At 38.5% G+C, this 24,497-nt stretch overlaps 2 protein-coding genes across 4 annotated transcripts in view; both read right to left on the bottom strand.

Annotated features, from left to right (window-relative positions):
- Positions 1-3,301, bottom strand: part of TJP2 (tight junction protein 2) — a 77,610-nt gene extending 74,309 nt beyond the window's left edge. The window contains exons 1-3 of one of the 2 annotated variants that reach the window (XM_054281365.1): positions 3,233-3,301; positions 1,698-1,780; positions 235-355 (exon numbers count right to left, since the gene is read on the bottom strand). In XM_054281365.1, coding sequence (XP_054137340.1) covers positions 235-355; positions 1,698-1,735 — 159 coding nt within the window. In that variant the 5' untranslated portion in view covers positions 1,736-1,780; positions 3,233-3,301. Of the gene's footprint in view, positions 1-234; positions 356-1,697; positions 1,781-2,924; positions 2,998-3,232 lie in introns of those variants that run through there. The other variant, XM_054281367.1, reaches the window with a different exon arrangement.
- A 3,026-nt stretch (positions 3,302-6,327) lies between these two features.
- PIP5K1B (phosphatidylinositol-4-phosphate 5-kinase type 1 beta) overlaps positions 6,328-24,497 on the bottom strand; it is a 98,099-nt gene continuing 79,929 nt past the window's right edge. For both annotated transcript variants that reach the window (XM_054287736.1, XM_054287727.1), the window contains exons 14-17: positions 23,932-24,087; positions 23,042-23,186; positions 16,586-16,703; positions 6,328-7,071 (exon numbers count right to left, since the gene is read on the bottom strand). In XM_054287736.1, the coding sequence (XP_054143711.1) occupies positions 7,069-7,071; positions 16,586-16,703; positions 23,042-23,186; positions 23,932-24,087 (422 nt within the window). In that variant the 3' untranslated portion in view covers positions 6,328-7,068. The remainder of the gene's footprint in view (positions 7,072-16,585; positions 16,704-23,041; positions 23,187-23,931; positions 24,088-24,497) is intronic.

Below are 24,497 nucleotides of genomic sequence, written 5' to 3'. Positions count from 1 at the left end.
TTATTCTATATTATGTCTTTCTCTAAACATGAAAAATTTTGAATCCCTAAATCACACAATGGTGTGTGTTACTTCTCACCAGAATTGTTGCCCCGGTCAGTATACAATAAATGTGTAAAAATTCCATGTATTTTCAGTATCAGCACTAAGGTGACTAATTTAAAATTCTCCTTCAAATAACAGGAAAAAAAACCCTACAATAATTACAGTGGTAATATAATGTTTAAAACATACCTCTAGAGAGACATCATAATCTTCGGGGGTAAAAGGCCTATCTGCCAGGTCCTCAAAGAAATCTGCTAAGGAGTCCAGTGTTTCTTCAGCCAGTTTCTCATAGGTTGTCTCATCTAAAGAGCTACAAATGACATAGAAGTCCACAATTAGGAGGAAAAGCATGGAAGACAGCATTCTCTCTATAATAAAAACATACCAAGACCACAACTTTGGATGAAACTGTAACCATGAAACGATCTTATAAAACAAGTAGTCATTTTTCTTAAGGTGACGTAACTGACGATCCACCTTATCAATGGAGGTGAAATTCTGAAATTAGTTGGTATTAGAGATCTCTTAAATGAGGAAAAGGTACTTACTTCCTTAGATATACCAACCCCATTTAGTAAACAGCATCAGATTTTAAAGTAAGGAATTTTCATAATAGGACTTTGTTTAAGTTTTGAACTCTACAAATAGAGACAAAAGCATCTCCCATTTAGAAATATGTCATTAGACTCTACGAAACTTGTTGTAGCTATACACAGTTTAGAAATGTCAGTATCACATGTCATGTTTATGCACAGCATTTCCCTCCTCAACTGGAATTACCCCTGCAACCTGGTAATTAGATGCTATTTAAACTGTGCTTATGAACTAACACTTGTGAATTACAGACTACTCCCAAGAGTCTCAAAGCACACTTGTGGCCATTATGTAAGGCTTAAAGCACTTGTGAGACCAATTCTCTTTCAGTCTTTAGCAGAACCAAGAGTAGAACAGTTTAATTAATAAAATGTAATTAAAATCACGTAAACTGTTCCATCTCTATCAGTGTCAGCTTTCAGCTGAGTGTGTAAAGGGGTCTCCCCGCCAGCAAATACTTCGGGAAAATAATCTCAATTTTTGCTAATGCTTATGGCAATGAAACAGCTACTATGGGCCGAATATATAATACATATCAGTTTGTAATAGAAACTTTTAGAAAAGTTTCTTATCCAGTTACTGAAATATGCTCTATGCCACTGATGTGAAGGACACCACAAAATGCTTTGGGGCATGGGGAACAGAAAGCCTTTGGATCGGGCAGGATTCATGTACAGGTTCAGGGTCCACTTTAGGCACTTAAAGGCAAGAGCCACTTCAGACATCTGCATAATCCTTTACTGTGTCTCCAACTGCTGCATCAGAAGGGAGCAGTCTCCAACAGACGCTGTGTCACGTTCTTCAGAACAAGCAGAAATTTCTCATCCTCTGGCACATGTGAAATGGTGCTAGACACCTGTGTTTAGGTACACAATTTTGTAATTTGTGTATTTGCTAAGTGACTTCGCAAATACACACAAAATGCTTTTAGCTGAAACTGTAGTTGTCCTTTACATCACGTCAACATTACGTTAGTTTGGTAGTATTAGTACATATATAAGTTATTCTAAAATACATAACCAATATTTTCATATAAGTATCTCAAAATGTATTTTTACCTTGTGTCACTCAGAGTTCCTGCATTTCTCAAATTCATGAACCAAGCAGTCCTGCTCTTCACATCTGAATAATATTGTAATTGCTGTTTAAAGTAAGCAGAAACAAAATGGAATTAAAGTTAAAATGTAATGAATTATAAACTATGTATTTGTCATATAAATTAAACAGCTCCTTTAAGTCCTTTCCATCCTCAAGTAAAATGTTCATATTCTATATTGCAGGGCTAATATGGAAGGAATTATGCATCTTTAGTCGTCAGATAATTGAAGCAATCTAGAATTATCCCTGTCTTCATTATGCAAGCTAATGGAATAAAGCCCCACACCCTCTCATTCATAGAAGAATGAACTAATAAAAGAGAACTATTCTAACTTTTCTATTGCTCTACCACAGAATTACTGAGCAACTTCAGTCTATTAAATAGCTTAGGCTCAGATTTTCCTAAGTATCCGCTACTCAAATGCTGCACTATCAACAACATGCGTCCCTCTGCTGGAAGTCAGGAACGTATTAAGCTGAAACAAACACAAACCTTGGATCCTCCTTATGCACAGAGCCAAAACCATTTCAGATTCCAGATTTCCAAATTATGGAAAAGCTGTATCCCCAGGCCAGACACAGTAGCAGAAGTATTTATCCTATCCAGCAGGAAAGGAAGACGGCATGATTTGCATTTTCTTCCCAACTGGCGCTGACCGTTCGGTTTAATGGTAGAACAGCACTCATGATTACTTTCTGTGTACTCATGCAAGGTTCTGAAAACTTCAGAAGGAGTTGAAGAGCAAGTGACATTTGCAAAGGAGCTATGTCAGCCTCTCTTCAAGCACGGCCGATCTCTCTCCATGTGGCGCACCACCTATCCGCATGTATTAGCAATGAGCTGCCTGTTAGTCCAAAACCACGACACAGGCAGAAAGGACAGAAGGGCGACACAAAGATACCGGCCGACAAAATACACCACACTGCTTATATGCTTGACTGCATCCTTACCCTACAGCATTTTATACACGCTCAGAATCAAAACCTACAAGACCACGAGCACGTTCAAGCTCTGTCGAGGCTGAGAGGCATTAATTCCATCAGTGTGCTCCTATATTCGGTTTGTGACTGGAGGCTGCCAACAGCGGTGTCGGCACACAGCCGGCACCGGCCTCCGCGTACCACACCCGGCTGAGGGCGGCCAGCACCGCCTTCTGCGCCTGGAGAGGGGCAGCAGAGGAACGCACCAGCTCCGGTGTGCGCCAGCTCCCGAAGCACGGAGAGAACGAGAAAGCAGAAGGCAGGCGGGAGAGTGGGCAGGAGAAGACGCGCCCTGCTGCCGGCCGGCCTGCGAGGAGGCGGCCCGGCGGCAGCGCCGGCCTGGCTGCCGCGGGCTGACACAGACCTGCCCGGAGCCGGCGGCCGCCTCGCGAAACCCCGCCTGTCGCCCTTCCTTCCCTGCCCGCCAACCCCAGCCGGGGCTCGGCCACGGCCGCTCCGCCCGCCGCCGCGCAGGCCGCGCCTCGCCCTCGCCGTCCGCCCGCCCCTCGCTCACCGTGCGGCCGCTGCCGGCGGCGGCTGTGCCCGCCCTCGGGGCGTCCCCGGTGCCGCCGCGCTGCCGCGCCCCGGCCGCCGCCGCCGCCCGAGTCGCGGCGCGCATAGCGCCCGCCGCCCCCGCCCGCCACATAGCGCCCGGGCCGCTGCGGAAGAGGCGGGGCGGGACCGGGCCGGGCTGCCGCCCGCCACCGCCTCCCCGCGGCGGCGCGAAGGGAGCGGGGGGCCGGGCCCTGAGGGCTCGTTCGGCCGCGCGGCAGAGCCGAGCAGAGCGAGAGCGTGCGGGTTTTCCCTTCCTCCCAGCCACTGCTGCCTCCAGCCTCAGCAGCGCCAGGATAAATCAAAGCCAAGTGCTTTGCTACCGAGACAGCACAGGTGTATCGGAGCCGAACACGGTCTGTCCGCCCGGCAAGGCTTTCGAGGCGGCGGGGGTTTCCCCGCCAGCCTTATAGCGGTGTCTTTCCCTCGTCTCTAGCACGGCCTGGCACGGCTGTCCCTAGGAAACGGGTGCCGGGCCCGGTGTGCTGCTCAGGTTCTGCTCGGCGAGATCTGGACCCCGACGTGTCAGAGACAAGGAGCGGCCTCCCCCGCTGAGCGCCTCCAGCTCGCCGCTGCTCTCAGAGCCGGCAGTCAGCGCTCTGGGCCAGCGTCTGCGGGCATCTGCTCACGCACAGCGGCCGCGCTGGTGAGATTTACAAGGAGCTGGCCCCTGGGGTAAAATAGCAATTAGAAGAAGCCACACTACGCACAAGCATTCACTCAGGGACCCGTTCGAGGACTATTTTCTGTGACAGGAAGTATTCTGTTCTACATCCTGCAGGCAAAATGTCTCGCTGAGCCGCTGAAGGGAAAATAAAGCACATAATTTATCACACCTGACATTTTCCACTAAGTTACATAAATGCTGATGATACCATACTATCAACAGTATGTGAAGATGTAGAGTCTCAGCCAGACATGTCGTATTGTTGCTTAAAATGAAATAAATAAACTAGGTTTGCCAAATAGATGAGAGGTAAGAAATAATTTCTATAAAAAGGTTTCTTCAAAAACCTACACAGTTTCTGTAGGAACACTGACAGCTTTCACTTCAGAGCCTTCCACTGGACAGGACCAAAATCTTCAGAAGCCTACCGCTGGTTACTGGGTGATGCATTTTTATATTTCAAAAACTCTTAATTAAAGTAAGCAGTTAGTTGCTCTGAGCCACCTGATCTAGTTGAAGATGTCCCTGCTCACGGCAGAGGGGTTGGATGAGGTGTTCTTGAAAGGTCCCTTCCAATCCAAACTGTTCTGTTGATTCTGTGATCTTCCGCCACATTAGGGAATTAGTTATCAAGTTTCTCACCAAGGTCTGTAATTTTATAATACTTTTCTATAAGCCAAAATTAATTATTTTACTCTACACAAGGCAAGAAAGCTCAAACAAGCCCCTTACGCAAATTTCAACTGAAATTATGAAGACTGTTTTACCTAAAAGCTGTTTGTATCAAACTGGTACCTAACTCAGCTTCTTGTCTGTTTTCAACAGACTCCTGTGTGTTTCTTTGTGAATTTTACAGGATGTTACTACCAAGCAAGGATCAGTAACACAACTGCTAAAGGGCTCTAATTAGGGATTAGCAATTTTAACAATAGTTTTCAAGTGTTTTTAATCTTGATTCCTGTCCCTTAGGAGCAACAGGAACAACAATTGATGTTGTTCATATCACAATACTGGCATCAGTACCTTTTTATGCTGGTGTAAAATACTTGTGAAGGAGTTGCAGATGCAGAAGCCCTGTAGGGTCATGCCCCACACATTCAGTCTGGAAAGAGCTGATAGATTTTTTTACTTTAAGCAAATATTAAATGTTTCAGCAAATGTCTTCTATGAAGAACAGGGGGAGTGTGCTACTGATTGTTCTTGTATCATTGTCTAGTAGAAGGGTTTGGGAAAATACTGTTGAGTTATATGAAATTAAATTGCCTATGACAAAGAGATTGTGTACAAAAGGTGTCTCAGTCTCTGAATAGTTTGGTACAGACATTCTGGTTTTGGACAGAATTGTTGCAGTTAAGTTGTGAATCCTTTGGGTTCTTTTTAAGAACAAGTGATTCAGATGCTATAGTTACTCGATAATTGGGGAAAAATTGTCATGTGTGTTCTTTATGAAGGTTAATTGGGTGCTTAAATGTTTTTCCCCAAATGAGACTAATGACAAGTATCTGCACAGAGACACATTCTAAATATTCTGTGCACTGTGCATAAAGGAACAGACATTTGGCAGAGATGTACAAAATGTTTTACTCATAGGACATGAAGATTGGTTTTACTTTTCTCAGAGCTGCAGAATAATTTTCTTGCTGAGATTAAGCAGTCCAATTTTAAAGCCTAGAAAAGTGGTAATCATGAGATACAGGCTCCAAGCAAAGGAAGCCTTAGGCACTGCATACTTAGAAAGTAAAAAACCCAAACCCCTTTAAATTTCTCCATACTGTGCATAATTAAGGAATTATTCTTCTTACTCATCAGGATTACATCAAAGTAAAATAAAAAACACCATCCCTCACCAAGCCAAAATAAAAAAATCCATCACACCAAATTCTTAAAAGAATTCTATACAGGTACAAAGAATAATACTAGGACTTTAAATGCCAAGTTCAGGTTTTGTCAAATTAGCAGGTTTACTAAGCTTACTCCTAGAAGACATGTTATTACAAATAATTTCAGTAGCTTTCTAAGTGACATCTCTGCAAATTTTTAAATACATCACTGCATTGAAGCATGAAATCTTGAAATGATGATCATTGGCATTTGTGATTATCTCCGTGTTACTTGGGAAATTAGGGAACCAAAGCAGTTTCTGTAGTTACCCTAAAATAACTTCCCATACTGAAAAAACCTGAAATGGTTTTATAAAGCAGTGCCTATTGAGTATGTTCCTTTGGCTTTCCTGCTCTAATTTCAAGATTCCCCTTATCATTATAGAGCTGGTAAAGACAGATTCCATGTTTGTCATATCTCAAGAGGCCTCTTAAGACTGTCCCACGAAGGTAGAGAAATGCAAGAACAATTATGTCTAGTATAGATCAACAGCAGGATGACAGCTGTGATAGTCTTCAGAAAAAAATCGTTTATTCATCAATAAAACTATAGTTTACAGTAGTATTTTCTAAATAAATTATAGAATTTCTCTTTTACAAGAAATAAAGTAAAATCAAAAATATTTCAAGGACAATATATGTACACAACATAAGGCCTTGTTATAAATAACATTTTTATCTCCTTTTTACCAACAGTGAAAGTATCTTTAGAAGCTCATTTTCATATGGTATGAGCAGATATTTGCCCTAACCCTCATACAACATCAGTTCCAGTTTCCACTGGTGTGGACCTAAGCAATTAGAATGGAGTGGGTCAGAAAAATGAAATTTATTTTATTCACCACTTTGCTTATTTTTAAATAGGTAAAATAGGTAATAGATTTTGCTTGTGCATAGTTACAGAATGCATGCAAATGAAACTACTAGAGAGCTGATAAGAAAATATCACTTCAGAGTCCAAAAAAGGTGATTGGCAATATTGTAGAAAGCAGCCTGAATACACAGTTCTTCACAGTTGAGCAAGCAACAACAGATGACAGCAGAGTGTGGAATGTTTCATATAATTTTTGTCAAGTCCATCAATTCTTTCTATGGTTCAAAGATCCTGGCACTTCTTAGAATTAGCTCTGTTGATTATTACTCTTTGTCTATTAGGCTCAGCAAATTCCTTCTTCTTAAACAAGGAGTGCAGAAAGTGCTCTTCATTAACCATGGTCACTTCCCTTAGTTTTACTCCTCATATATTCTTTGTTACTGGAAATACAGAAATGACAAGTTAAGAGTTGTGTTTACTTGTTTTCTTACAGAATTATACATAGGTAACACCTTTCTTCCCCCAAACAGGTTGCAGTACAATTTGGCAGTGATTCTCTTATGACCTTGGGCCCTGATCAAAAGCACTGGGTCTCTTGTACAACATCTAACCCCTATGGGTTTTGCAGGCATTGCAGTACACTTGCATTATGTGAACTAGAACTACTTGCTGCTCCAAAATCCTGAACACTCTGGATATCGGAGAAGACAGAACAATCTGAGACCACTCAGCAATTCACAACAGGTTATTTTTATCTTGCAGAACGGTGGTATTTATTACTTAAAAGTAGCAGACTTCATATATCACGAATATTAGTGCTCTCAGCAGAAGCATGGTGTCTTTCCCCAGGTGAAAAATCATACCTATCAAAAAAAAACTTTCAGGCACAATTGATGTTCAAGTCAATGTGGCAATCATTTGATTTCACAAAAAAAAAAAAAAATTTAATAATCTTAATGGATCACAGTTTTCTAAACTACCCTCATGTCATAGAAATAGTTGGTCACTTCTTGGCATCCCTGTGGAATTAGAGATGAACTGAAAAGAAACTCTTCCTTGCTGAACATTTTATTATGACAAATCAAACTAAGGATAAAGTGGCAGACAAAGAATATATTTCAGTAAACTGGATGCATCTCAGCTGATATACCCAAAATGAAGCAAGACACAAAATCAAAACAAAGGGATCTGCAATGACCTTACTCTAAAACCTTATTAAAAAACATTACAAAGATGTAAGGTTCCATTTATTAAACAGATTTTTAAGGTCACCTTTACCTTATGCTTTTTGATACAGGCACTTAACTAACCTTTAAATAGTTTGACAACAGTTTAATCTTGATTATGAACAAAAAATATCTGAAGGCATTTCTTAAGCTTATCTCAGAGAAATGTAATCAGTAGATTTAAATCAATATTTTTATTATGACTTCTAGCACAACCCTTGAACCTTGAGGAATGATATTTCAATATTATTCTATGAAAACTTTAAACTTCCTACTGTATTGTGCACCAGTGTTAGGGTGTTCATAATCACCGATGCTACTGAGCACAGCGCCAGTGTCTCAGGTGCTGTTCCCTCTCTCTCTCAGAAACTGTGGTCTGGCAAGTAGAGTTGATGGACATATTAGCACTTGAATGTCCTAAGGCAGTAAAGTACTTAGAAAGTAGAGAACAATTTCATATGTGAAATGAAATTGTTGGACAAGTGAGTAAAATTAAAGAAAGTGGTATTCTAAAATCAATGTGATGTAAAGCTAACAAGGACTTTCAATTAATTTTACTGCTTTTCACAAAGGTATTGCTGATGCTGGTTTTATGGTATTCCACTAATTATGCAATGGAATTATGACTAGTTTATTCTTGTTCTTGTTTCCTTTCCTCTGACCCTTCCAAAGCATTTCAATGAAAAATTTCAATAAAAGATGCATGACAGAGATGGAGAAAAGAGACCTGACAATAACTTGTAGCAACTACCAACTGTATGAGTCAATCACAGAAATACTCTTGATGGTTCTAATGCTCTTTTAAGAAGATGGGATTTTCAGATGTTCATATTTATGGCAGGTACAGTCCAGTACTGTATTATTCTAGAAAGAAATCCATCTATTTCAAGGCTCAGGACATGATCCTCTAGGCAACACTCTATCTACTACAGAACTTTTGGATTTCACTGATTACAAATAAACGTCTTTTTTTTTTTTAAATAAAAACTGAGTTTGGCTGTAGCAATTTGGTCCAAAATGATAAATAATGCACAAATGACACTACAGGAATCATTCCTGTAATCACTGCCTGAGATGTCTCACACTGTGTATATAATGGATTTACAATGTTTGTGCCTACTTGAGGCTGTCTTGGAGCATATTTGTGCTCCAGTTCTCTTTCCATGGATATGTTTTTGAGCTGATTGATTTCCTCTTATGGCGTTTTAAAAGCCCCAGGCATGAGAACATGTGAAAATACGTGCTGGCATTTTAGCACTTGGCTTCCTCAGGCAGCATATTGCTTGTGATCTGAATTGGTACCTTTTTAATCTAATCAAGCACCTAATTCCTGTGTCTGATTTTCATGCAAGGGTGACTAAAATGTTCCTTCTTACATAATGTTTCTTCTGCAAGAGCACCTCTGCCAAACAACGTTTGACTGCTCATTTGTTTTTCACCTCCAACCTGGTTTCAGTTTCATGGGACACATAGGCCTCGTTTTTCTCTCTCCTTTTTTGGGATCATGCATGGATGGATACAGGGAAAACACAGATCATAACAGAGGAAAGAGCAGTTAACTGTGCTGCATAAAACAAGTTGGTTTGCCCCTTTCAGCCTGAAACAAGTTCTGTTTTGAGGGGAGTGCTTGATTGGCTCTACCATGCGCACATAACATTTTAAGGGTTCTTATGCTCTCAGGGGAAAGAAAGGATGCCTGTAAGTGAGGAGGTCATAATTCCTTTCTCATACTCTCCGTTTAGTCTACTGAGTTTTAGGTTTAGTCTACTGAGTTTTTCCACCAGTATCCTCAGAAGAAATGGTGAGGCAGAGAAACTGAAGTTTCCGTAAAAAGAGCAACATATCAAAATTTGAGGTATGCTGTGCAGTGTCACGGCACAACTTCTAGCATGTTTTTACATGTATTCTGCCTGGGAATTGCTTTAATTTCAGCTGCACTTTTAATTATTCCACAACAGCACCTTGAAGATAACTACACTGTGATTAGAATTTAATTGAAATTATGAGGAAGAGTATAGAAGAAAAGGAATACTGAAGAGTCAAACTTTTGACAGCTTCTAAACAAGCATTTTATAGACCAATAATTGTTAATCTGCTTACCTATGCATCTACAGTAGCTTTGAAATACATAATTAATCTTCAATATTATTTTAAGACTTCAAAATCCTATAATAAAATTGGCATTTGGAAATAAGCCGCACCATAAGTAATTTTAAATGTAATAATATAATCTATGCAATTCTTCTGACACAAATCATAGCTACACTAAACCAGGTTCTAAATATACTGGGCTTGCTCATCACTACAGTTATTCCATGATTTTATTTTACTGAAGCCCTTACCAACCCATATCTTCAGTAGCAGTGACATTTAAATATAAATTTTATGAGCCTTTCCTTTAACAACAAGAGGCAATGCTGTATTTTCATGTGAAAACTTCTGTACTACCCAAGAATTTTGCATTGTAGTTAAATATACAGAAGTATTCTGTAACCAAAAAATAATTCATTAATGAAATCCTATACGCAGGACATACATTTATTTAAGATCCTATACACTGGACACATATTTCTTTATTTAAATCCTATATTTACCACCAGATGACTTGACATATACAGCATCATAATGGAAGAAACTTAAAAGTTTTTCACTGCTATTTACATGCATTTCCTTTTTCTGTTGGAAGTATAAGGGAAATCAAGCTTACTTGAAGTAAATCAATTAAATACCTAAGCCTTACTACTTACTTACTTACTGATTTTACTGATATTGTAGTACAGTATATCACCTATCTTTATAAATAATGTCACGGGAAGGCAAAGAAAACACAGTAAAATAGTTTATAATAGCATGTGTTGCTTTTTAAGCTAGAGAAAACTCAATGAAAAATTTGATACTTCACTGAAAAACAGAAGGAGTAAGGTGACTTTTATTCCTTACTTTTTAAGTGGAATTATCACTTTTAAGGCACTCCATGGCGATGCTGGACTAAGGTCTTCAGGATTGGTTGCATAGTTAAGGAACTTTTGCAAGACTGGACTTCTATCTTTTACTAATCAAATGCCATAGGACACTGAGACACTGACAACAGCATTTGCTGTCAATGCCTGAACTGAAACCAGTATATAGGGCTTCAAGGGAATTTTAAAAAGAGGTCAAATTTTTTTTACAGAGTAAGAATGAAACCCTGTTTTGTAGATTTCTACATCAAAGTGCTAAATGGAAGTGTGTTACCTTCTCTGTTTCTGGTTTATATACAAGAAACCTGTTTATCTCAGACAGAATCATTGTTTCCATCTGTCTGACCTATCATTGTATTACATATTCATAAAAGCAAGAAGCCTTTAATGTTTGAAGTTAGGCAGAGAAACATCTCAAATTTAGAAGTATTTTCTACATCACCGATCTTCTATTTATTATTTATAATTAATCATTGTATTATTTATTCCTTCTATTTAATTGATAGTTAAAATTATTTGTATGAATTAATCAGTATTGTAACTATGTTACTAGAATAATTGGAAATAATTTAGATTTAGAAATCATACTTATTGCTCATTGCTTAGTCATATTCTAGTCATAAAAGCTAGATTTCTTAAGCTATTATCTGGGTTAAAAGGTTTATGAAAAAATAAACCAACGTAACTTAAAAGTAAACTTGATTCGAGAATGTACGTAATGGTGCTTCTTAGAGTAGCAAGTTAACAAAATGCTAGTTTGAACTTGGTCTTTTATCAGAATTAAGGAATTATGGGCCCTGACCAGCATTCAGTTGTGGTGTCCTGGAACAAGAATTCTTGTAACCTGCTTTTACCAGGTACATTCTCAGTTTTGACATCAGCAGCACAGTGTGAGTTTGCTTGGAGTTCTCTTAATGTAACACCTCAAATCCAATACTATTGCCTGTAAGAGGAATTCTTTTTTTTTACAACTTTTTTTTTGGTTCCCCCTCACCTTACTTGACTATCAGAATTTCCATGCAAAACTGCTCAGAAAATGCCATTTTAAATTTACTCTTTATAGTAGATTAACATAATGTCATTTTACGACAAAATTTTTTTTCTATACGTGGGACCAAAAATTCATACTTCTTAATTTACTAGTGGACTAAAATTTGTCCAAAAGATTTAGCATTTTGGCATTTCAAAACAAGAGGCAAAGACATCACAGAATTAATGAAGCCCAAAATTAAGCAAGTTAAGGTATTTTTCATGAAAATATATAGTGGGTAAGGCTACAGCAGCTTGCCTCGTGGTAGAAACACAAAGATTATTAATCACAGGCTTAAAGGAAAATCTGAGAATGCCATTTAAAACTACATTTTTCTCCTTGCATTTTTCTCTTTTAAAAGTACATATTGTAACCTTTCATTGATTTGTTTTATTTTTGAGATGTACATTAGAAATGACTAGTCTGTTTCTAGTGTTCTCAAAAACATGCATATTTTCCTTCTAACATGCATTTAGTCATGCTCCTATAAAAGCAAAATTGCCTTCCTGTCAGCACTTATACTTTAGTACTATCAGGTTTTCCCAGCCACAGGCTAATTGTTGTTTCTAGGTCCACTGAAGGATATTATGGGGCATCAGGAAGTAACAGATTAGTAGATGGACAGCATACTGTTCCTGTTTCTTCCACAAACACCTCAGTACCCATACAGGGTATATGTGAATAAATTAAAGCTCACTTCCACAACAATCTCAAAACAAGTAGGCATCAATACACGGTGTGGGGACATGAGACAGAAAGCAGGGGTAAGTAACTTCTCAAAATGAGTTTGCTTAAGAAGTAATATGTGCTTAGCTATAGTATCCAATTTCCTTGAAGACAGCATACCTAGGGAGCTCAGGTCTGTGCCATTACCTTGATTATTGAATTTTGAATTTTTCTTCAGAGCACAGAGAAAGGGTGCTGCTAGTTCCAAAAAGCATCTGTGATTCTCTCCACTTAAGACCTATTTATTCTTCCAGACCTTTGCGCAGGGGAATAAGCACTGGGTATTTGTATGACATCCAAAGTTGGGGTTTAATTATTTTTCTGTTGATATTCATCAGTGGAATACCCACCTACTTACTGCAATCTCCAAGACATAATAGTAATGAATGTTCTACAAGCTGAAAACTAACTGAAGAGATTATTTTCACACCTCAAACTCATACAGACAGCTTTACAAAAGGTGTTACCTGTGCCTCTCACTAGATTTTCAGAGCATTCCACCCTCTACCCTACAGACTTCAAACCGATAAAGAAATACTTCACAGTGCAAAGCAGTATTATTGTTAAAGAAGACTGTTGCTTTATAGACTAAATTCAAAAGCTATCAGGAATAAATTGTTTCCCTGTTTAAAGGGGGCCAAAAGAACAACAGATTGGCCCAGGCTAAAGGGACCATAAGAGGCTATCTAATTCCTCCTAACCTTTTGTGGAAAGGCAGCCTGGATGAGATTATCAAGCATCACTGTCTGCTGCATCTTGAAAACCTGAAAACCTCCTGTGATGGGGACTTTACCACATATCCCTGGGGAAGTTGTTCCAGTGAATCATTCATCATTATAAATACACGCTCATTGTAAATCATTCTCCTTAAATCATTCTCATTGTAAAACCAGTTATTTCTTACATAGCGAGGAAACCTCCCTCACTACAATTTGTATCCACTGCCTCTAGAGAAAAGGAGGGTCTCAATGACTATCTTCAGTCATGCCTTTAAGTTTTGGAAAACTTTGTTGAGGTCCCTCCTGAAAATTCTGTGGACTGAAACAAGCTAACTTTTACACTCTTTCTTCAAATGTCAAGTTCTCCCTATCCTTGACCACCTTTATGGCACTCCTTTGACCCATCTTCAGTCCATCCACATCTGTTTTGGAACTGTGGGGGCCAGAACTGGGCACACTGCTCCATGTGCAGTCTGACAAGCGCTGGTGAGGTGGGATGGTCACATCCCTCTCTGTGAGCAGTGCCCCCATGGATGCATCTCAGGATCCACTTTGCCTCAGTAGCTGCAGCAGTCACTGCTGACCTGGTGTCTGCGTGTTGCCCGCTGGGAGCCCTGGGCTCCTCTTGGCAAGGCTGTCCCACAGCTCACGGGACCCGGCCTGGCCAGGCTCTTCGGTTTGGGGCTCCCAGGTGCGGGACTCTGCACTTCCTTGGTTGAACTTTACACAGTTCCTGTGGCCCCATCTTCCAGCCTGTTCATATCTCTGTAAGGTGACTCTCCCTGCTCATGAGTCCCCCTCAACACCCAGTTTAGTGACACAGCAAACGTGGTGAGGGTGCTTTTGGTCCCATCATCCAGATCATTCATGGAGATGTTACAACTTGGAGCCCAGTACTGATCCTTAGGGGGGCCCCCTTGGGACAGGCTGCCAGTCTCAGTAAAACAAGCTGATCACCTATGAGATGATTCCTGCTTATCTCACGGATCAGCCCCATCCAGTCTATATTTGACATTTGTCTAGCTGTGGGACATATGTCAAATGCTTTACTGAAGTGCAGGCAAGCAACATCCACTGCTTTTTCATTATTGACTGAATATGGTAATTTGTTTCAGAAAGGCGATCCGGTTAGCCTGGCATGATTTGTTTCTGATAAATCTGTGCTGGATTTTCCCAGTCACTTGCTTCATTTAGTTGGTAATAGTTCTTAGGAGGCTTGTTCTGCCACTTTGCCAGGGACTGCAGTAAGGATGCTAGGTCCTCTTTTGGGCCATTCTTACAGACAGGTATGAGATCTGCCCTCTTCCAGTCATCAGGGATGCCCCCTGATCTCTATGAATTTTCAAAAATGATAGGACAGTGGCCCTGCAATAATATCAGCCACTTCTGCTGATACTCTGGGGTATATTTCCTCCTGGGCCTTGCATTTATGTGGGTTGAGCACTTTGCAGGGCACTACTGGTAGGTCAATGTCTGTTATAGCTGCTTGGTCCTGGGAGCTATGGTCTAGTTCTGGCCACTCCGCTGACCAAGGAGGAAAGAAGGTACTGAGAACCTCTGTCTTGCCAGCATTATCTGTAACTTTTTCCCCTGCCTGGTCTAATAAAGGGCCATTGTCTTCCCTGGGCTTCTGCTTAACTGCTGCCTTAGGTTGCAATGCAAGATGTAACCAAAAGTATGTATTCTATCACCATCTGTTAAAACCAGGTGGCACAGTGTTCTTTATCTCTTCCATGACTCATCCCTGATAACTTCCTCGGGGCAGAGGAAGAGGTGGATATCTTCTGCTAATGGGCCATCAAGCCTCACTGCATGACTGATAAAATTACATCATCCCACTGTGAAATGCTGTGCCCAGGGGGAGGAACCAAGCATTCTACATCTAATTGGCCACTGGTCTTGATACTGTTTTGTGTCAGTGGAGGCAGGACAGACAACAACTCCCCTAAGTGTGCTGGGCTATTAAATTAGTAGCTATTAACTGAGCACTATGTGCACTCCAGCATTACTGTCTAAAGAAGAAGGAAAAAAACATCAGTGGCACAGCCTACAGAAAAAGAGAATGTGACAAACGTATTTCATCTTGATGTAAGATCAGACACAAACGTTTCATCTGAACACATGAAATTTTTTTTCTGGACAATAATTACTGAAACAACTTCTGCAGGAATGTGGCAGAGTTCTAATTGCTGGAGGTTTTTAAGCTGCGGTGTAAAAGGGTGTTAGATAATCTTATCTAGGCTCTCTTTTCTGCAAGAAGTTGGACTGGATGATCTCTTGAAGCTCCATCCACCTGAGCTGTTTTATGATTCTAAGACAGTATGGATTTCTTAAGACAACGATCAGGTAATTCTAGGGATAAGAAAAATAAAAAAATGCAACAAATTTTATCTAGAAAGGAAACAAGCATGTATCTGTTAAACATTTATTAGAAACATTAGCAAACTTTCCTCTTTTGATTCTTCATCTCTGGTACAATTCTTGCCATGACAGTCAAGGGGAAATATTACTAGAATAATGTCAGAATCGTTTATGATTTATGAAAATAAGCCTTTGGGAAAAAAGGCCAAGCTTAACATACCTGGCTCTACATTTATACTGACAATTTCAGAATAGCTTAAAAAAATTAGATGCAAAAAACTTCATTCAGTTGGGATTTGAATTTGGGTGCCTACTGCCTTTATGTCTGTGAGCTAGAGAACATTTGAAACACCAGTGATATGAAGACAACAAAATATAGACTTGGCCTTATCTTTCAGCAGTCAGATAAATTGCTTACTAGGAACTGAAACAGTAAAGAAAAGATACATTTTAAATCAGCTGTCACAATTGGACAACCCTTCAAATCAGAAGAGGGGGCCATTAAAGTATTTCACATTGAGCTCTACTGGCTTCAAAATCAGTGGCATAAACACAGAACTTTCCAACCTGAGAAATTTTTTTTCTATACTGTGAAGTATTCTACATGAAGAGGAAAGATTTTGTTGTTGTTTTTGTTGGTTTGGGTTTTGTTTTTTTTCCCTCCAACAGAAACAACAGAAAACACCTATCATGAGAGAAAAACTGAAAGGTGTTTTGGCATATTTCATTATAATGCAATAGTTAATATGCATATAAATTCTTCAGGGACTTGCTTTGGCAAAGCAAGTATGTATGCTTATGCATGTTTCATACAAAAAAACCCTCAATAAACCTCTGGATTGAAGTTGAGCAGGTATTTTAATCATTTACTGAGCCTGAGTCAAAGCAATTACAGGCAAAAAAAGCCCATTAGAAACAGTTTGACAACTTACTAAGTAGACATCCAAAACTGAAGCATTATCATTTTCCATTTCCAATGTGCTCTGTTCTGAAGTCAAATAGATGGCACTGTCTCCCAAAGTGAATGTTGAACTTGAAGGTAACCCTTTACTGCAAAGAGAAGGGAGAGTACAGTCAACCAAAACCCCAAGTTACAAAGCTGAGTCATAACTGAAAATTTTAAAATAAGTTTCTCTATTAAACATGAAAATCTCCCAAATACTTGGAAAAAAGGAATGCAAATAAACAAATATAGATATGCTGGCAATGACTAGATAACAGGAAGCTCACATTTGACTAATTGCACAATTTATTTTTGCATTTACTAAAATTTTATCAGAAAGTAATGCTATTACTGAGTTTCAATATTTATTTAATGAATTAAACTATGTCACAGTAAATGTCACATAATTACATTAATCTCAGAATGCATTATTTCCACATTACACATGGTGTAAATTTTGGCAGCATTTTGTAATTCAAAATGGGGAAAAAAAGAGTTAGCAATTAGGCACATTGTAACATTAGCAACATTGGACTTTTCCATGCAGACACAGTTTACTAGCAGCCATAAGTTCAGAAGGAAAGGTGGGAGAACAAGAGTGTATTGTAAGGGAGTGATGTTTACAGAGCAGGTGCATTCTATTACTTTATTCATTGATTTTTTTGTTCTCTGCCTTACAGAAATAATGTGAAACTGCAAATGCATCTCCACACAAATCTCATTTTGTAACACACTTGGTCAACACAGCTGAAACTCAAAGGTGTTTTAATGGACTCAGACGTCCCTTATTGCATATCTTACTGGCTGCCAGAAATTAGGCTCCAGGGTACCTTGAAAACTCAACTGTTAGTTCTGCAGTGACATATTTTAGAAATTCTTACCTGTTTACAGACAAGGTGAAAAGCAAAAATTCTGAATTATAACTTGGTATGGAAACATGGTTACAGCCATCAGTCCAGATATGACTAATTTTCCCCTCTCTTTGTACTATTTTAAGTATATTTCAGATAGGATAGAACTTCAGAAAGGGCAAAACTAGCATGCACAATTAAACTTTACATGCAGAAACTAGCATGTAAAGTTGAAATTCAAATGCTCAACAAAATAATGAATCAATGTCATGCTGGAACAGATCTTTACATTCACCACATTACAATGTTATTTTATCATGTAATGCACTTGACATTTTTTTTAAAAGCAAGACTATTTCTCTTGTATTTGGATGACCTAGGTCCCATTGACTTAGCATTATTCTCATATGTGTAACTTGAATTGTACTGAGTAGTGTAAAAGAGTAAAACCAAAAATCTTGTCGTTAATCTCTTAACAGCAATACACATGCTGTCAGCAGTTGGTAACTGAAGTTCAGATTTCTTCAATAGCATTATCATAGCTGCATTTATTGCCAGTTTTAATGCAGCCTGATTTTAATGAGGTTGATAAGGCAAAACCATATTGGTGGTGGCACAGGAAAGAAAAAGTGAAATCCCCTCATGCACAGTGTTTCAGAAAGAGCGGTTTAGAGGAACAGAGTTTTAATACAGTTTCTACAGTGCACTGAGTTCTCATCCTTAATTCTTAGGTTGAATAAGAAAAACCAAGCAAAAAAAAACCCAAAAAACCCAAAAGAAACCAAACACTTTTACAGGTATTTTCTTGCATTCAGTAATGACCAGCCATAAGGAGCATGCTCAACTACACAGTTGCCCTTCTCTGGCTAAAACACTCTATTTGATCTTGGTTCTTAATGAAGAAAGAAAAAAAGAAGCAAAAATAATTCCATCATTAGAGAACTGGGAAAGCTTTGTTTTACTTTAAGCCACAATTACACAATTGTTTCAATCATAGTCAAATTTTCTTTCCCATGGGGATACCCCCAGTGACTCAGTGCATCTGTTCATAGTGTTTGAGCATTCAAGCCTTTTTCTTCCACCCAACTGCTTATTATCATGAAGCATGTGTGAATTTAGTCCACTTTGAATCAAATTCAAACAAAGTTGTCTAAGCTTCAGAAGCTAACAGTAGTGTGTGGACAGAGAGAACATTGAAATTTAACACACAAAAGTCTGCTTATGTAGAACACCAACTGGCAAAAGGGGTGCTTAATGTTCCTTACAACAAAAAAAAAACCTATAATCCCTGTCACTGGAAAAAATTAGCAGAACAACATTTCAAAGTCCGGATGCTTCAGGAAGCTTGACTGTGTAAGAGAACAAACTCACAATCCCTCAAAGCCTTCCAAAATTCCAAGTGGTCTCCACCAAGAAACAGCAATACAAAGGTAAGACAAGAAATTGCAAAATACATAGATAAAAGAAAGAAGGAGAAGGCAGAAGTCCAGACTACATATACATCTTCCAGAAATGAGGTATAGAATGCATAAAGAGAAAGAAGAATTAGATTTCATGTAGATTTTTTTCCCTTAGGCTCAGATGTATGAGAAGAATTAAGCAATCCTCCTTATATAGATCACAGCATCTTGGCATTGCTCTTAAGAGGGAGGTGAAGCACCCCTTTATGCACCATGGGATTTTGTTTGGGTTTGGGACTGGAGAGTCCCATGAGACCTGCTGAAAAATATATTGAAAGAATACTTTCTATAATTTTGGGCTATTTAAACAAGAATTGTAAAACATCTACAGTTTGAAACATTTTGAAATATTTTAAAGCAAGTTTCAAACATTTCCAGAAGCACCATTGACCTTCTTCAGCTCTTTTCAATTCTAAAAGCCATGTCAAGTGAAACAAGAGTCATAGTGCTTACGGCATTCAGATTTGTCATCTTTAATTCATCAGTACTAATTGGGAAAACTTTTCCTGGAAGGGGAAAATATCTGTTATCACTTCTGCTATAAAAATAATCCCTAATATAATATGCAAGTATTACATTTCCTAAGATAAAACAGATAAAGAAGAAGTTTTGGACTAATAATTACATTTTCTAGTGAAAACCAGACCCTTTAGGTACTAAAATATCTCTGCACCTAATATAAACCCACTTGAGGAATAGAAAATATTTGAAAATTTTAATAGAAGCAATAAATTGTCAATTCTTTTCTTTTACTAAAGGAATACTTGTGATTACTTATGATAAAACCATTTGACTGAGAAACAGCTTCATGGAAAAGAAAACAGCTGTCTTCTGACATACAAGAAGGCCTACATTTACTGAATAGCATATGTCATGATTGTCTTTTTTTTCTTTTTCCTTCTGTTTTTAGATCAGGTCCTTTTTGTGCTGAAAAATACAGCCATTTCCCTCTCTCCATGAATCTTCCATTTTTACTAATTCCTGCTCACACTGTCTGGATAGCACCTTTGGTTTCCTATTTCAGCAACTGAGGAATAACTTGGAGAAAATAATCAGCTTGCAGCCTGGAAAAACGCTCCTAATAAGTTTATGTTTATGACTGCTCTCTTTTTCACTTTAATCATAAGTCCCTAAACACTTCTTTGCACTATGTACTAATGAGTTATGCTAGTTTTAACCTGCACCAAGACAGCTTTACAAAAGCCCTCCTCACAAGACACAGCATCAAGAGCTGGCTCCACCTCAGCAAGTCACCTCCGTCTGCTTAACCTCAGCATCAGCAGTTTCTCCCTTTCTACCCACAGATGCTGAGCGCTCTCAAGGACAGAGGGTGCTGATCACCTTTCTTATGTTATAAGCCATTTGCCTCTCCTTGGGAAAGTATTACATTGGATAACAGAGGGTAATTCTGAAGAAAAAACCCAAATAGGAAATACAGTGTGTGCTTCAAGGTATCGAAAAGTATTATTACTTTCTTTTTAATGAGGAAAATAATACCATCTGTTTTCTAAGTAGTATGGGCACATACTGCTCATTAGTAGGAGTCAAGGAGATGTACAAATATCACATTATTACTAAGCACACAGGACTCTCATCCTTTATTACCTTAAACCAGAAATTTCTGACAGGTTACAAGCAAATGAATGTACTCTCTACTTTGTGCTATGTTACTTTGAATAACAATAAAAAAGCCTGATGAAGAAGATGCCAAACTGTAACTCTAATAAATAACAAAGCAGAGTGTCATAGTCAACTACATATTTAAAGATTGAAGGCAGGCTCACATTTGTAAACAAATCTTTAATTCAGACTTTGTTTCAAAGACTGCTCCAAGCTTTCTGTTTTATCAGAGACAAATGGTAAAATGATAAGTCCTGCATCACATAATTTTCTAATATTCAGAAGAAGAACTCTGGCAAGAAAAGCCTCAGATCTGAATCTACAATTCACTGCATCATTGCAGGATGGGGTTTTTTTGTGGGTTTATTTCCCTGCTAGCTTTTTTTTATGAGAGGACTGAAGTTCCTTGAGTGAACCATAAAAACATAAGTAAAACTTTTGATGTATATATTTTTTAGTGCCAAGAAGAAGGAATGACCTCCCTGAACTGATGCCAAAAGAAGTGGGCACAAAACAGCAGGTGCCCAGAATCTTATGGAAATTAGTTCATTACTGAGCATGCTTTGAAGTTTTCTTAGCTCCTAGCTATGACAGGGAAGCTAATCCTCATGAATTGTACATACTGAAATTGTGACACCCACAACTAATAATGAGAATTAAAAACTTTCTCCAGGCCCTAGCTGAAGAGGGCATACCTAGACCAGCAAAGATGTTATTTGCTAAGCCCCTATGGTAGATCTCTTGGCTACAGTGCAGATGTTTTGGCAGAAGATGTGGAGAGAACCACACATCTGTGAATGCTGGTCTGCTTTGTCAGAGAATGTGCCCTCTCGTGATGATGAAGTCTATACCTGGACTGCAGACACTAACAACCTGATTTTTAAAGATACCCATGCTAATCACATAGGTGCCTTGCATTAGAGGGTATTTAATTGACTACATCAGTACTGGGAAGTAAATGTGTCTAGATGTGCAAACATAGTGTAATCCTGCTATTTTGGAGTATGTTTACAGTACAATATAGTAGAATTACTTATAGGTTTTCTTTACAGTTAATTTTTTAGAGAGTAAAGAATATTTGAAACACTTTAAATCTGAACTCTATTCAGACAACTTCACTGTTTGCTTTTCCTGACTGATGCTAATACAAAGCAGTTCTGTATTTTTATTTGATGCTTAAAGTACTCTATAACTTTATTTCTATCAAAGAAAAAACTTTGTGAAAGATCATGAGTATTGAAGTCCTATAGGTAACACAAGTTGAAGTGAATGAGATCTATTTCTACTAATGTTTATTCATCAGTAGTTTTACTTCCTAAAACTTGTGCAGAAAAATTTTTGTTCTGCAATAAAAACTTCATCTTCATTATACCCCAAAACATGCTTCATTCCAATTTTTATAGCAAATCATCAGACATTTGGAAGATGCCAAATCAGTGAAATTTTTTTTAACATAATGGAAGTGGAAGCTGTAAATATCACTACCATCAATTAATGCTGCAAGTCATTTTACTTTTTACGTAAATACAGTTGTCCAATATTTAACAGGATGTAAAAACCTACTGCGTCATCAAGATTGCTTTTAAAACAACTTGATTTTTTGGGCAACATGCGGTTTACAGGAAAGAACTACATCCTGGCACATTAGTGCATTTGTCAAATTTATACATTGAGGAGTTCAGTCCAAATTTTTCCAAACAACATTCAAGATGCTTGAATGGCTACCCTTCTTGGTGAAAACAGGCAAAGAAATGGCTCAATACATAGTAAAGAGATCTGCAAGCAGGCAAGGTGACACAACACAGCACACTTCAGGTTCACAAGGGAGCACACAGGCATGTGCAATCTCCCAGTAAGACGTACTCGCTTAAGCATGGTATTGGACTGACACAGCTGAAATATATTCAAATACAACTCAAATCACATTTAACCGAGCTTGCCAGCATCTGCACAAGTTTTCTTGAGACATTCCTGTTTTTATACTTCCGGATTAAAATCAAATGGGCTCTAAGCACACCCATGGATGAAGTTTCACAGAAATTTACTTCAGAAAATGGTTGTTAGGGAAGGATTTAAAGCAGACCAATCAGTGTACATTCACAATAAAGAACAATTTTTCCTTTTCCTAGCACATCACCACTTTCTGCAGCTTTTTCAGTCTACAGCCAAGTTACAAGGAGTACTTCCTACCCTGACCTTATGGTACAGACTAAGGCCCAAGCAAAGTTTATATTCAATTTAGTTTTGGAACATGAAGAAAAATTCATATAACATTTTTCACCATATTTATGCTTTCTATTTCATGATCCCCAATTACAATATGTATAATTACAAACAAATACATTATAAATCCTATAAGCTTTTGGCACCCCTCCTTCACTGGAAAGGTTAAAGACTGAGTTACAGAGACACTTGCCCCTTCTGTTTCTTACTTTGCAGAGCCCTCTTTTGTTGAGCACAATGTTAAACTTCTAGCAGAACAGAGGAAAATCCTCTAACATATACGGCCTTTACCTGCTAGAATAGAGTGTAGGTTGATCACGTTGACAGTGATCATCTGCATTCAAGGAAGAAGAAGAAAGTGTTGTTGCCAAGGAAGCTGCTTCAAATAGAGACGGAGTGCTTGGCACTAGATCCGGCCGGTGGTGTGAACCTAGTACTGCATATGCAGATATAAAGAACAATGTTAACAAACTTAGTTTTAAATTTAGCCCAAGAATCTTCATGTAAGTATATCAAGTCCCATAGTGCCCTTCATAAGCTTCTTGAAGTTTCCTAATGTTTGAATTGATGAGATGGTATTATTCATATGCCCATACCCACACTCTTTCATATTACAGAGTGAATTTCAGCTGCTAACAAGTACATTCAGAATACAGAGTAACTCCAAAGTCAAATATTAAACAGAGGTATGAGTTATGAATTATCTCAGTATGAGGACTATTCTCATGCTACCAGGGCTCATTTAACAGATTGGATTAGGTAATTGGCTCTGCTTTCATCATGGCTGCAGGCAAGTTCTGAAAGGGGCAAAGTTGTATCTCAAAAAAACCTCTGGGAACATGAAATGAGCTTCAAGACATTTAGTGTGACATGCTTCTTTAGAGGCCAGTGAAACGGATAACATTGGCTCTGGCCAAAATTTTTTACCTGGCCTGAATATCTTTTTTCAGGATGTCCTGAAATCTGAAAGTTTAACATCATACTATGAACTTTGATTCTGACTTTGTCTTGCTTCTGAAGGTCCATTTTGACAAATATTACTAACTACTCTCTCCCTAAGAATAACCTGACTCTTATTTTGAGAGCTCAGCCATGCTAGTAATGTTCTAGTTACAGGACTTCTAGAGCTTATACAAAATTTTTAATAACATAATTCAGGTTGTTCATTTGAAAGACCGTACCTTCTTCATCAAGGCTGGCATAACTTTGTCCTTCAGCAAGAATGCCATGCTTTTCATCCTTCCACTCCTGGCTAACTGCACACACTATTTCTTGTGATGCTGCCTTCAGGGCTGTGATGGAATTGCATCGTTTCTTTGAAGGTGAAGGCTTTAAAGCTGCATTACCAAATGAACATAGATGTTGAATGATGTCATCTTATCTCCCTACACATCTTTAACAGCAAACAAAAAAGTAAGCGATATAGAAAATAAAGGTTTGAATACAGATGAAGAACATATCCAAAAACCTACTTAACAAACATTACATTAAAACTAGAGGGAAAGGTACTGTTATTTCATCCACAAGAGATGTATTTTTGTCTTTTTCAGTTTCTTACTGCTTATCATAGGACAATAAAGCAAGTCACAGGCACCACTGATTTAAAAAGCTCCTATGGAGTACCAACTCATGTAATCAGAGACAGAATGATACAGAAAAAAAAACCTAGAAAATACAAAAATGGAAAAGACATTTCGAGTATTCTGAGAGATTACGATCTCTTTTTTGAGCTGTTAACTACTTCTAT

This window comes from Melozone crissalis, unplaced genomic scaffold (genome assembly GCF_028551555.1).
Source record: "Melozone crissalis strain CALT ecotype California unplaced genomic scaffold, PUWL_Pcris_2 ptg000005l_1, whole genome shotgun sequence".
NCBI classification, from domain to species: domain Eukaryota; kingdom Metazoa; phylum Chordata; class Aves; order Passeriformes; family Passerellidae; genus Melozone; species Melozone crissalis.
Note: the sequence above shows the minus strand (reverse complement) of the source record. Positions and strands in the feature narration are given on the sequence as shown.